The following is a 13,682-nucleotide window of genomic DNA, read 5'->3' as shown; positions in this document are numbered from 1 at the left end:
TTTTTAGGAAGAATATAAACTTTTTTGAACATGGAGCTGTCCTGATTACAACCAGTTGTGTTCATATTAAATTAAAGGGAAAGTCTTTTATTTAATTTATTCTATTTTTATATCTTTATATTTTTATTTATGTGGGGAAGGGAAATTGACTAGTAGAGATGGCATACAGATTTTGAGGAGACAATGTGTCTTCCTTTCTGGGTCTAAAATTCTTCAAAATAACTTGAAAATATAATGCAAATGCAAACATAATGTATGTGCAATATTTATATGTGTACACATACACACATATGTATGTACATACATAATCAGGCATATTTACAAGGATGCTTTAAATTTCAAGCTAGCATTTCTTTATGAAATTCAGTGTTCATTTTGGCAATACTAGTTGGGGGTGAGCCTACCACAGCATCTATGTAGAAATGACTTTTCAAAGACCAGAAATGTGTTTTAGTTTGGGATTATGTTTTTAGCATATTGTTACTTTGAAATCCAGGCTAAAAAATGTAACTGTTAGCACTTACATCTTTAACATTTAGCATTGTAGAACAAACCTACGCGCCAGCTGAATGTGTAAGCCAGGCCATAGACATCAATGAACCAATAGGCAATTTAAAGAAACTGCTAGAACCAAGACTACAGTGTTCTTTGGATGCTCATGAAATTTGCCTGCAAGATATCCAGGTAATTTTTATTTTTGTAAATTTGTATTGCAACATTTTAGTCTGCATAGGAATATTTTTTTGTTAGCCTTTTCTTTATAGCTTTAGACTTTATCTCTGTAAGATTTGATTGGTATTACTGTAAAATTTAAGTGTTTAGAAATAAGGTTTTCAAGCAAAATTTTCTCCATTTAAAATTATATTTTAAAAATTTAGTACTAAAACAAATGAAACATTTGTTTTTTACTTTTCACAAATATAAAATGAGAAGTTTAAATAAATAAGAATCAAAGCTTAAATATAAGTAGTAATAGTAGGGAGCACATTGACTTTTGAAACTGAAGTATATTTCTAGCCAGCTTCTAACTTCTCAAATGTATCATTTAACTAAATGATTTCCACATTTCCCTTTTACCTTTATTTTCCCTGACAGTAGGTTTTGGATAAGAATTTAAATGTTAACTGATAGGTCCTGGAATTTATTGTAAAAGGATTTACTCATGGTAGTATTATAATATGTTATGTCTGAAACATATTCCGAGTCATATTTTGCAGTATGTTTTCAAGATAGGTAGTACTTTTATGTATAAAAGTATAGTACTTTTATGTATATAAAAAAAAAATAGAATTGCCCATACAGTTTTCCATGACCTTTCTTAAACATATAATTAAATACATACTAGAGTTTTATACTTTTTCTTTTTTCTTTTTTTTGAAATGGAGCCTCATTCTGTCACCCAGGCTTTAGTGCACTGGTGCGATTTCAGGTCACTGCAACCTCCACCTCCCAGGTTCATACCATTCTCCTGCCTCAGCCTCCCGAGTAGCTGGGACTACAGGCCAATGCCTCCACACCTGGCTAATTTTTGTATTTTTAGTAGACAGGGGGTTTTGCCATGTTGGCCAGGCTGGTCTTTTTTTTTTTTTTTTTTTTTTGAGACGGAGTCTCACGCTGTTGCCCAGGCTGGAGTGCAGTGGCGCGATCTCAGCTCACTGCAAGCTCCGCCTCCCGGGTTCCCGCCATTCTCCTGCCTCAGCCTCCTGAGTAGCTGGGACTACAGGCGCCCGCCACCGCGCCCGGCTAATTTTTTTTTGTATTTTTTTAGTAGAGACGGGGTTTCACTGTGGTCTTGATCTCCTGACCTTGTGATCCGCCCGCCTCGGCCTCCCAAAGTGCTGGGATTACAGGCTTGAGCCACCGCGCCCGGCCCAGGCTGGTCTTGAACTCCTGACCTCAAGTGATCCGTCCGCCTTGGCCTCCCAAAGTGCTGGGATTATAGGTGTGAGCCAGCGCACCTGGCTGAGTTTTATACTATTTTTATTTATTTATATATGTATTTATACATTATATATATATAAATGTTTATATATAAATATTTTTATATTTTTTATATATAAGATTTTATATTATGTATTATATATAAAATTTTACATATTTATATATTATATAAAAATATATATGTTTATAAATATATATTTATAAATATATATTATATGTTTATATATATTATATATTTATAATATATAATAATAAATATATATTATTTATATATTTATTATTAACTTAGATTAATGTATATTGTGTCATCTTTTGGATCGTTCTTTACTCTTTCCCCTGCCTGCCTTGTGATATGGGTATTCCTTATATTACAGAACTTTTGTGTTAGTTTTTTAAAAATTCAAATCATCATATGCTGCTACTATTTTTAATAAAATACTGTTGTACAGTATGTTGAAATGTTTTAACAAAATTTGTGCATTTCATTTGCCTTTTAACCATACTTTAATCTTTTCATTTCAATATAAATCTAGTAATTGGTGGTGGGTAGGGATGATAGAGTGCTCCAAAACTAGGGAATGTGGGAAGGTCTAGTAATGTTACAATTTTAGGATTTAAAGTATTTTTCTCTTAATGACAGGATGAATTAACTTAGTCTTTTTGGAAGACTACTTCCCATTGAATATCTGTTAATGTTAAATGTGATATAGCTAACAGTTCCACTTCAGCAAATTATTCCTACAGAAATGCTCACCTGGGTGGGTAAAGGTATATGCATGAAGATGTTCATGGCTTTGCAAAAACTGAAAACACCTCAAATGTTCCAAAAATGAGATTTGATATGTTAGTTCCATAGAATAGAATTTGAGGTAGCTATTAAAAACTGGTGAACTTGAGCTATGTGGGCAAGGTGCATTGAGTGAAAAAAATACTTCCAAAACACTCTAATTCGCTCATGTAATCTTCACATCAGTCTTTGAAATCAGCATATTACTAGTCACATTCTGCAGATGTAGAAACAGATTTAAAGAGGTTAAATAATGTGCCCAGTGTGTGGCTACAAAGGGGTATACTGGAATTTGAACCCAGACCTCTGTGATTCCAGAACTCTCTTCACTTGTTTGAGGCAAAAAAACAAAAAACTTTTTTAAAGGTTTATAGTGAATATAACTCAGTGTCACTGGACTTTGCCTGGTTTGCTCATATGTAAAGTAAAGGGGAATCTGGACTTAATCTCTTAGTTGTCTTTCAGCTGTAACATTTATTGCTTTCTTTTTAATACTTGACCTATCCAAAATGAAAGTATGGCCTGCAGATTACCCAAACTCTTCCAGATTCTTAGTAAATATTAGTTGGATAAATGGTAATATTTATAATTCATATTGTCGTAGAATTCAGGGCTAGCTTTGGAACTAAGGGCATTTTACGTTACTCCTTGTCCCCCTTTCCTCCTTAAAAAGGATATGAGGACCACCACTTCTGTTCTTCATGTCAATGCAAACATACATTTGAATCAGAAGTCTTGCTGCTTATGGTAATGCTCTTATATTTTCAGATGTGGGCTGACTTGAAAGCTGAGGGAACAATGGCTAAGTTGCACTTTTTTGAAGAATGTTAACACAAGATCAAATACCAGGCTTGAGTTTTGTCCTTATTCTGGCTTTTAGTGAACTTGCTAATAATTAGTTCAGTACCTGAGCGCTTATACTTTCAGAGTTACATTTGCCATATCTTCTAGTGGATAATACCAGCGTCCACCAGACAAGGAGAAAAAACTTGACCTTAAGACAATTTTTAATGAAATGTATATTAATGGATGTAACTGTCATATTTAATCTGTCTACAAGATGACACAGTCTTTTTTTTTTTTTTTTTTTTTGAGATGGAGTCTCGCTCTATCGCCCAGGCAGAGTGCAGTGGCACTCACTGCAACCTCCACCTCCCGTGTCCAAGCGATTCTCGTGCTTCAGCCTCCCAAGTAGCTGGGATTACAGGCGTGCGCCACCACTCCTGGCTAATTTTTGTATTTGTGTATAGACAGGGTTTTACCATGTTGCCCAGGCTGGTCTTGAACTTCAGACCTCAGGTGATCCACCTGCCTTGGACTCCCAAAGTGCTGGGATTACAAGTGTGAGCCACCATGCCCAGCCCTACACAGTTTGTTTTATCCCCTGTTCAAGTTAGATTCATAGTCATTTGTCATATGTTTGTGCCATGACGACACCATCAGGTTAATTATTGGGATTGAGAGTAGACCTGCAGCTATATGACATGCAGACACAGTTATAAATTATGCGAGATGATTATAACGGAAGCCTGTCTATAAACTGATTACAGAAAGTGTCTGGAAGTCAGAATTAACATCAATTTGCCATCGTGTGAAATACATTCATTTTAAGGATATATGAAGGAAAAAACACTAATACTGAAATGATACAGAATTAGGATTCAAGATATTTATAGCTAGGTTAGGTAGTAAGGTCATAAGTGCTTTAATTTTATTAACTTTATGATGAGAGATTTAGAGTAAACCCTTATCTTCAATATGTAGCGCTTGTTACAAGGCAGATATGGCAAGAATATGTTAATATATTTAGATAAATTATCACCACTAATTAAACACTCTTATTCATGACAGGTATAGTGTACTTTAAATACATTTCAAAATGAATAATTGACTTTTGGAATTATTTAAAATCCCAAACTAGACTCCAGAGATAGAGAAAACTGACATGACAAATTTGGTGGTATGCTGTCCTGAATTACTTCCTCAGTAGTGAAAATATTTTAAATTTTGGCAAAGAATTAAATATGACAAGCTAGATAATGTGTTCTTATAATTTAATTAGTATGTTCAGTAATTAAGTTCTTTTTGGTACATCCATTTATTCTAAACCAAAGGCAAGGGACTTAATCTAATGATTGCACTAAAATAATCTTACTCATTTTATCCATGGTTAGCTGGATCCAGAACGAAGTTTATTTGACCAAGGAGTAAAAACAGATGGAACTGTACAGCTTAGTGTACAGGTAATTTCTTACCAAGGTAAGTTACTTTTCATGATAGTTATTTAAAATTTTAGCTCATGTTTTTCTGATATAATTTATAAGTGTTTTAGATGGTTGTCTGAATTACTTGACATGACAGCCAAATATTCCTGCTTTGGGTTTCATAGTTGTATTTGACAGGGTGAAACAGAGAGTGTACCACATTCTACCTAGTTTAATCCTAAAAGGATATATGATATGGTAGTAAATAGCAGATTCACAGAGCGTGTTGGAAGTCAGCAGGTTCCAGCTGACTTCCTAAGAGTACCTCAGCCACACTGCAGAGCTGGACTGCTAAGGAAGCTGCTGCCCTGCCATGATCTGGAAAATACAACACCTGGAAGCTACCATGGTGGCTGTCACTTAAACCATGTTGCCTTTACAGTGATCCACACTAGTAAAAAAAATAGGATGTCTGCTGGCTGCGGGGGTGCACGCCTGTAATCCTACCACTTTGGGAGGCCAAGGTGGGTGGATCATTTGAGGGCAGGAGTTTGAGAACAGCCTGGCCAATGTGGTGAAACCCCATCTCTACTAAAAATACAAAATAAGCTGGGCGTGGTGGCACGTGCCTATAATCCTAGCTATTTGGGAGGCTAAGACAGGAAAATCACTTGAACCTAGGAAGTGAAGGTTGCAGTGAGCAGAGATTGTGTCACTACACTCCCTCCTGGGCAACAAGAGCAAAACTCTGTCTCAGTCAGTCAGTCAATCAATAAACAAAATAGATGGCATATGCCTCAATGGTCCCCAACCTTTTTTGGCACCAGGGACCAGTTTCACAGAAGACAATTTTTCCATGGATTGGGGCAGGGGAATTCAAGCGCATTACATTTATCATGTGCTTTGTGTCTATTATTACTACATTGTAGTATATAATGATACAATTATACAACTCACCATGATGTAGAATCAGTGGGAGCCTTGAGCTTGTTTCCCTGCAACTAGACAGTTTCCTCTGGAGGTGATGGGAGACGGTGACAGAGCGTCAGGCGTTAAATTCTCATAAGGAGCATGCAACCTAGATACTTCACATGTGCAGCTCACAATAGGGTTTGCGCTGCTGTGAGAATCTAATGCTGCCAGTGATCTGACAAGAAGTGGAGCTCAAGCGGTAATGTGAGCGATAGGGAGCAGCTGTAAATACAGATGAAGCTTCATTCACTCGCCTGCCAGTCATCTCCTGTTGTGTGGTCTGTGGCCTGGGTTTTGGGGACCCCTGATCTGCCTGCTTGCCCCCTCAACTCATTTCCAAATAGAAGGCTTATACCAGTGATTCTAAAGCCTAAATCACACCTGGAACCCTAGCTGCAAGGAAATCCAGTCTGTACAGTTTAGCATAGAGAGAAGAATTTGTAATAGAATCATCCAGTCAGCCTTATTCATTACAGTATTTTACTAAACTTGTATAAATACCCAAGTTAGAAAAGAAAATTAGGAAACTATTTTTGGTAGGTTGAATTTTAGCTTTTTAAAATTTAGAATAATGTCATCTCTAACATATATTGTTCACAATTAACGTTTCACAAACCACGTTTTTCTTCAGACTCTGTAAATGGTAGGTACGTACTTCTGATCCTTAATTTCCTCAGGATTGATTATTGGGAACAGGAAATAAATTAGTAGTTTTTATCTTCAAAAGCCTAGTGACCTATTGATGCAAGTGTGTTTAAGAAGAGTTTACTTAAAGCCATAAACGTGTGAAATTTAGATGAAGGATTAGGAAATAGATTTTAAGAAAAAATACTTTTGATTCTGATTATTTTTATCATGTGTATTTGAGAAGTGATTCTGTTTATACCACCTGAGAATGATAGTAGTAGTTTCTTGCAATACTGGTTTTCACAGAAGATCAAAGTTGAGTTGTGCTTTTTCTTTAAACTGTACTTTGATTGAATTTTGATATAGATTGTAATAGATTCAGTAAGGAACAGAAGCAGTTATATAATATGATAGTGTCTTAGAGCTGTCATTTTAGTCTGAGGTTATTTCATAAAGGGCTAATTCCATTTTGAACAGATAAATAATAGTATGTCTTATAGAGAGTACTGCACACATACTGAAATAACTGCGTTTATGGCATAATTTCTTAATTATAATTTCTGAAACAGGTTTCAGTGTTTTGATTCTGGATAGTTGAGGAGCCTTTGTATTAATAAACTATTTATCTTTATCTTTTCCATAGGAATTACAATTCTTAACACCTTTATACTAGGAGCTTAAAATATTCAGGATTTGGGTTTTTCTTCATCTAATTTAAAATGAAAATTAGAATTTAATGGTAAATTTAATTTAGCAAATTTGGCATCGTTTTTAACACATCTACTTTGTCCTTTAAAAAGAAAAACTGAGTCAGTAAATAATTTTAATTTGTTTAGAAGGATTTTTTGAAATTCCAAGGATAGGTAGCTGCTTGTTTATACTCTGCATAGTCTAATTTTTATTTTGTTTCATATTGGTAATTTTTATTTTTATTGTGGTATGAACAGGTACTTTTTTTCTAATGATGTTTATAGGTAGGGTTTGTGTGTGTCTTATGTTTTATAAAATTATTTTAAACTTATAGAAAAGTTGCAAGACTAGTAGAAGAATTCTTGAATATTCTTCACCCAGATTCCCCAAATGTTAACTTTTACTACATTTGCTTTATTCGATGTAGTTTTTCTCTACCATTTTGGAACATATACCCTAAATTATGTTTTGGTGACTTCTGTGTTTTCATTTAGATTCATAATTTTTTTTATCCACTGTTAAGGAATTGAACCAAAGTTAAACATCCTTGAAATTGTTAAACCTGCGGACACTGTTGAGGTTGTTATTGATCCAGATGCCCACCATGCTGAATCAGAAGCACATCTTGTTGAAGAAGCTCAAGTGATAACTCTTGATGGCACAAAACACATCACAACCATTTCAGATGAAACTTCAGAACAAGTGACAAGATGGGCTGCTGCACTGGAAGGCTATAGGAAAGAACAAGAACACCTTGGGATACCCTATGGTAATGAAATACGTAATTCTATATTGGGTAGAACAGTAGGAATTAAGCTTGACATAGAAGACACTAGGGTAAGTTATAATCTATTTTACATGTAGAGTTATTAGAATGAATGTTGATTTTCTTATCTCTCTTTTTTAATTGTAATATACATTTAAGCTCATATGGTGGACAAATTCAGTCCTGCGTGCCGGAAGTACAAAGAAGTCTAAAAAATTTCTGCTCTTAGGGTGTTGAGAGTGTAGTTGAAGAGAGAGAAGATAGATGAAAAGTGATAATTGCTGTAAAAGGTAACATGTTTTTAAACTGTCAGTAACTCTTATAGAAGCAGCATGCTATTGGAATCTCAAAGGGATCCTAGTTGCCCTGAGGGAAAGGTGAAAAGGGTTTATTATAAATAAGGTTTATTATAAATAAGATACTATTGGGCAGAGAAAGACATTTAAGACAGGAAGTGTTATGTGCAAAGCTTAGACCTGGGGGTATGCGTGAGTAGTGAGAAAATTGAGTGGTTAAGGAGTTACTCTGTAGCATTACAGAACTGTTTTGATTGATGAAAATAATTGGAAAATGAATATGGTGGTGGTATATGGTGTCAGTTGGAACAGGTAGAGACTGAGTGAAGGGAAAACAGGAGCATATTATAATTGTGGCTAGATGATAGGTGATTTCTTTGGGAGTAGAAAGGAAAAAGTAGATGAAAACAGTAATAGGACTGAGCAGATTGACAGATTTTATGAGAGTAGAGAGAGAAGATACAAGTATTGATCTAACTTCTCAAGCTTCATCTTGGTGACTAAAACAGTAATAATCTTGATAAAAATTGGTTCCATCATCATTGCATGTTTAGTGAACACTACTATATGCCAGGCACCATGTTAAATGCTGGGCTTAATTAAGATGGTGCACTAGAAAGAGCATGCCTTCAATAGCCCAGTTGGGGAAGTAGAGAAGTCTGGTATAGGAAATGCTTTTTTCAGGAGAAGGTGGATAGCACTTGATTTTGAGGTGAAAGTTTATATTCAGCTGCAGGTAGCCAGAAAATGGTTTCAGTTATATAAGATTTGGGCTGGAGACAAAGATGTTATATGAGACTCATTCACATTGAATTTGTATTTGAAGCTATAAAAGTCTACGTAGTCCCTGATGGAGAGCAAGGAATGGAAAAGAACACACAACTAAAGCATATATCCTAGACCCTATAAACATTTAGGGTTGGAGAAAAGGGAGACAAGAAATAACTGAAGAGACAGAAAGAAAGAAATAACTTATATGTATAGTGTCACTGAAATTGAGGGGAGAGTTTGGATGGTCAAGACTCTCAGATGCTGCCGAGAAAGTCAAAGAATGCTCACTATATCTCTTAAATGTGATGATCAGAGGATCATTCTTAAATTTAGACAAAAGTAACTAGAGTTGGTGAGACAAAACAGTATTATAAGAAATAGACATCTTAGAAGTGGGGGCGGATGAGGAAGAATGCTGGGGTAACAAATAAATACTATTGATCATCCAAGAGTTGGTGGGGACCTCAGTGTATTTGTAAATGAAACAGTATTGTCGGGTTTTTTGTCCTTTTTTTATTTTTTATTTTTAGAGACAAGGTTGTACCTGGGGAGCAGTGCTGATGACAGAAAGGCTGTGTTATAGAACTGCTGTTTTCCCTAAGACATTTTTTTCTTTCTTTAAACCAAACCTAAAAGATACACAATAAATGATAGAGCTTACCCATGGAACTGAAAGAGAGCTACGGAACCAGACAGCTAGTGTAGAATTTCAGTCTGTCCCTCTACTGCCCAGGACTGTAGCCACTCATCACGTGTGAGCACTTGAAGTGTCCCTGGTCAAAATTAAGATGTGTTATGAATGTAAAATACCCATTAAAAGAAAGAATGTAAAATCTTTTTAAATTTTTTATATTGATTACTGGTTGAAATAACATTTGGAACATTAAGTTAAAATAAATTCATTATTGCTGACGAGTTGATGGGTGCAGCACGCCAACATGGCACAAGTATACATATGTAACAAACCTGCACGTTATGCACATGTACCCTAGAACTTAAAGTATAATAATAATAAATAAATAAATAAATAAATAGTGAGTTTAATGAAAAAAAAAAGATGTATTTCACCAACTTTTTAAATGTAACTATTAGAAAATTAAAAATTACATAATGGTCTGCATTATATTTCTGTTGGACAGCCCTGATCTTGATAATTGTCACCTTTAGTTCTGGATGTTCTTACTGCATTCTTTTGATAAATACTTCTGTGTTCTTTTTTCGGAACTCCTGTTGAATCTCTTGAGTTGATCTGCTGCATCTTTTTTCTTGTTTATTTTTCGTCTTTCCTATCTGCACTACTTTCTGCCAGATTTTCTTGTCTTTATAATATAACCTATCTGATTTTTAATTTACAAGGGCTCTTTGTTTTTGTTTGTGCCTTTCTGTAGCATTCTGATCTTATATTGCCAATGTCATGTTTTCTCCTACTACTTTGAGTATATTGATTATAGTTTTAACTTTTAAAAAGCTTTACTGCAGTATTTCTGTTTCTTGTGGATTCTGCTTTTCTTGTGGTTTTTGTTTGTGGTGTTTTTAACCTCTCTCAAATATCTAATTATTTTTGCCCGTCTTTTCACATTTAAGAATTAATCACTTCAGGCCGGGTGTGGTGGTTCACGCCTGTAATCCCAGCACTTTGGGAGGCTGAGGCGGGTGGGTCACTTGAGGCCAGGAGTTTGAGACCAGCCTGGCCAACATGGTGAAACCCTGTTTCTACTCAAAATATAAAAATTAGCTGGGCGTGGTGGCACATGCCTGTAATCCCAGCTACTTGGGAGGCTGAGGCATGAGAATCTCTTGAACCTGGGAGGCAGAGGTTGCAGTGAGCTGAAATTGCACCACTGCACTCTAGCCTGGGCAACACAGTGAGACTCCATCTCGAAAAAAAAAATAAGAGTAAATAACTTTAAAGCTAATTAATGTGAAGTTCTGAAGGATTTGATAACTATATGCTGATAAAATGAGGCATTGACTCTTTCATTAAAAGAATTTCAGGCCAGGTGTGGTGGCTCATGCCTGTAATCCCAGCACATTGAGAGGCTGAGGTAGGAGGGTTTCTTGAGGCCAAGAGTTTGAGACCAGCCTGGGCTATATAGCCAGACTGTCTCCACAAAAAAAAAAAAAAAAAGAGCTGGGTGTAGTGGCATACACCAATATCCTGGGAGGCTCAGTTGGGAGAATTGCTTGAGCGCTGGAGTCTGAGGCTATAGAGAGCTGTGACGGCACCACTGTATGCCAGCCTGGGTGGCAAAGCAAGATGGTCTCAAAAAAAAGGCAAAGGAGTTCTTTTCAAACGTATCAGTATTTATAGATCTTTTTGCAGATACCTGTCAGCAGAAGATGGGGTGAGCATTTGGGATCGGTGTGTATGTGAATACTGCGTTCTGGAACTGGAAAAGGAAGTGGAGCAGAGAAGACGTAGAGACGGTCTCACTCTTCAGTTTATAGGGTTTTATTACTGAGAATTGTTCTCTCGGTGTCTGTTCATTTCATGTCTCTCCCCGTATATTAATAAATGTTTTCCCGGTGTCCACATGTGTGGGGTACGCCCATTTAACTGGCGCCCCAAATGAAAGACCCTGAAGGTTCTAACCACACCATCTACTTTAAATCAGTCTCCTCATTTTCAGCTTTAAGCCTCTGTTGCTACTCAGAACCACCATGACTTGAACCGGTGAACAGGGTTCTGCGAGCAGGAATTCTCTCACTTCTTACTGGTATCCTCCTTGGCAAACATTTTAGGTCATAGTTTCCCCCCCTCTGCCAAATCGATTACCACTCTGTTTATTGTCTTCAAAACATTAGATTAAATCTCTCATCCATGCCTGTCGCTTTGTACTCATGTTCCTATGATTTTACATCCTTAAAAAATTCCTTTACTGTTGTTTCACTAGAGTCTGAGAGAAAAGAGGCAGAACATGGATGGCCAATTAGTTATGTTAAACTAGAAGTCCTGATACTTGAGAAAACAAATCAGACAAATTATATTTTTCCCTGAGTTTTTTTTATTCTTAAATTTTTATGTAAAATTATCTTTCTTTTTCTTTTAAAAGAGGTGTGATTCAGGATAGCTTTTCTAATTTAACTCTGCTTCTGTTGTTTTCCATTAGTATAGTATTCACAGATAAGGGAACTTTCTTTTTCAGTTCTTGTTGACTTTTACCTGGGCCTTCTCCTTCTCTTTCCTTTTCCTTGGCGTCCCTCTGCTGCTCACCTCTAATTCTACTCTGCCAGTTTCTCCTTATTGTGGGCCATTCTCCTGGAAGTGGTTCTTGGCTCAGTTTGAAAAACACCCAGGTGCTACATTGCTTCAGCACTTTAAATCTTAACACAGACTGCGGCTATTGGATTGGGCAAAACTGCTTTTTAGCGTTGCTTTCAGCTTGTCCTGTTGTACTTTCAATGCATGCTTCTTGGCTGTGCTCAGGCTTTCCTGTGATCAGAGTGGGTCACATTTCTCTTGCTTCCCTTTGCTTTCTCCTGCACACAAGCTAAGACCATGGAGGTCTTATAACCCTTACTGCTTTGTCTTTACTCTCTTGTATCTTGAAGTCCATGAAGATATCTTGTCACCTGGTTTTATGTAAATGTTTGTGGGTTTTTGGTTTTGTCCTCTAGTCACGTTTTTAATGTTTATGTGTACATTGAGAAAAATTAAAAAACTTTGCCATCATCTTCCTAGAATCCTCCCTTAACTTCTTTGTGGAAAAATTTAAAAATATATATTCTATGGCTATTAATCCTGTATTCTTTGAAGCTAGGGCACCTCTGTTCCTTTAGTCTCAAATGGAATAGTTTCAGTTTCAATAGCACTTTGCCTCTTTGAATAACTTTTATAAAATTCTTATGTTTGATTTATTTTCACTATAATTTGCCCTCAATACCTAAATGTTATTTTTTTTCTACTTTTCTTATTGAATAGCATTTATTTATTGGGTATATAAGCAATATTATTTGAATAAATCATCTTCTTGAAGCGGGAGTACCAGAACCAAAACCAATTTAGCTAATATGTATTAAACTTACACAGATAGAATGTTCTGTTAGGTGCAGGTGATACAGCAATGTAATAGTTATAGATATTGGCCATATTTTTTTATTTATGAATTCAATTAGATAGTAAAAAATCATAGGGAAAAGGAAATTATTTGGATATACTCTTTAAGATTAAACAAGTGTATGAGCAAGGCACTGTTAGGTTCTAAAGATATAATGGTTTTTACAGGACACATTTATTGTATTTCTTAGTGTGTTGTGAGGGGACAGCTGAGTAAAACAGGCAATTACCATGTTTATTTATTGGAAATGCATCATAAGGGTAAATGCAGGAGCAGCCAGCTTTTTACAGGAAGGAAAAGGGAGGAAAAAGGATATGGTTCATATTTTGGAGAATAGAGAATCCCCTTTTGATTTTTTTTTCAATGCAACTGCAAATTTTTTTAAACTTGGATAATTTACTTTATTCTCTACAGAATAATCTCATATTTTATTCTTTCATTTGACCCACTGGAGAGCAATTTTGCATTTTGTTTTTCTTGATACAGTTCCAACTGAGGTTGAACCAAGTGACTCCATCAGAAATTTAGATTACAAAATTGAAAAGGAGCTGAGGAGAAAATTACAGCATA

General features: G+C 35.7%; 2 protein-coding genes across 10 annotated transcripts in view; one reads left to right on the top strand and one right to left on the bottom strand.

The window, feature by feature from the left end:
• ATP5PF (ATP synthase peripheral stalk subunit F6) overlaps positions 1 to 13,682 on the bottom strand; it is a 985,871-nt gene that overhangs the window by 20,595 nt on the left and 951,594 nt on the right. The gene's annotated exons all lie outside the window — the stretch shown is intronic.
• GABPA (GA binding protein transcription factor subunit alpha) overlaps positions 1 to 13,682 on the top strand; it is a 37,876-nt gene that overhangs the window by 9,734 nt on the left and 14,460 nt on the right. For all 6 annotated transcript variants that reach the window (XM_050784766.1, XM_050784765.1, XM_050784767.1 and 3 more), the window contains exons 3-5: positions 540 to 684; positions 4,903 to 4,987; positions 7,745 to 7,990. In XM_050784766.1, coding sequence (XP_050640723.1) covers positions 540 to 684; positions 4,903 to 4,987; positions 7,745 to 7,990 — 476 coding nt within the window. The remainder of the gene's footprint in view (positions 1 to 539; positions 685 to 4,902; positions 4,988 to 7,744; positions 7,991 to 13,682) is intronic.

The sequence above is a fragment of the Macaca thibetana genome, chromosome 3 (genome assembly GCF_024542745.1).
Source record: "Macaca thibetana thibetana isolate TM-01 chromosome 3, ASM2454274v1, whole genome shotgun sequence".
Lineage (NCBI taxonomy): Eukaryota > Metazoa > Chordata > Mammalia > Primates > Cercopithecidae > Macaca > Macaca thibetana.
The sequence above is the reverse complement of the archived record's forward strand: the minus strand, read 5'-3'. Positions and strand labels throughout refer to the sequence as shown.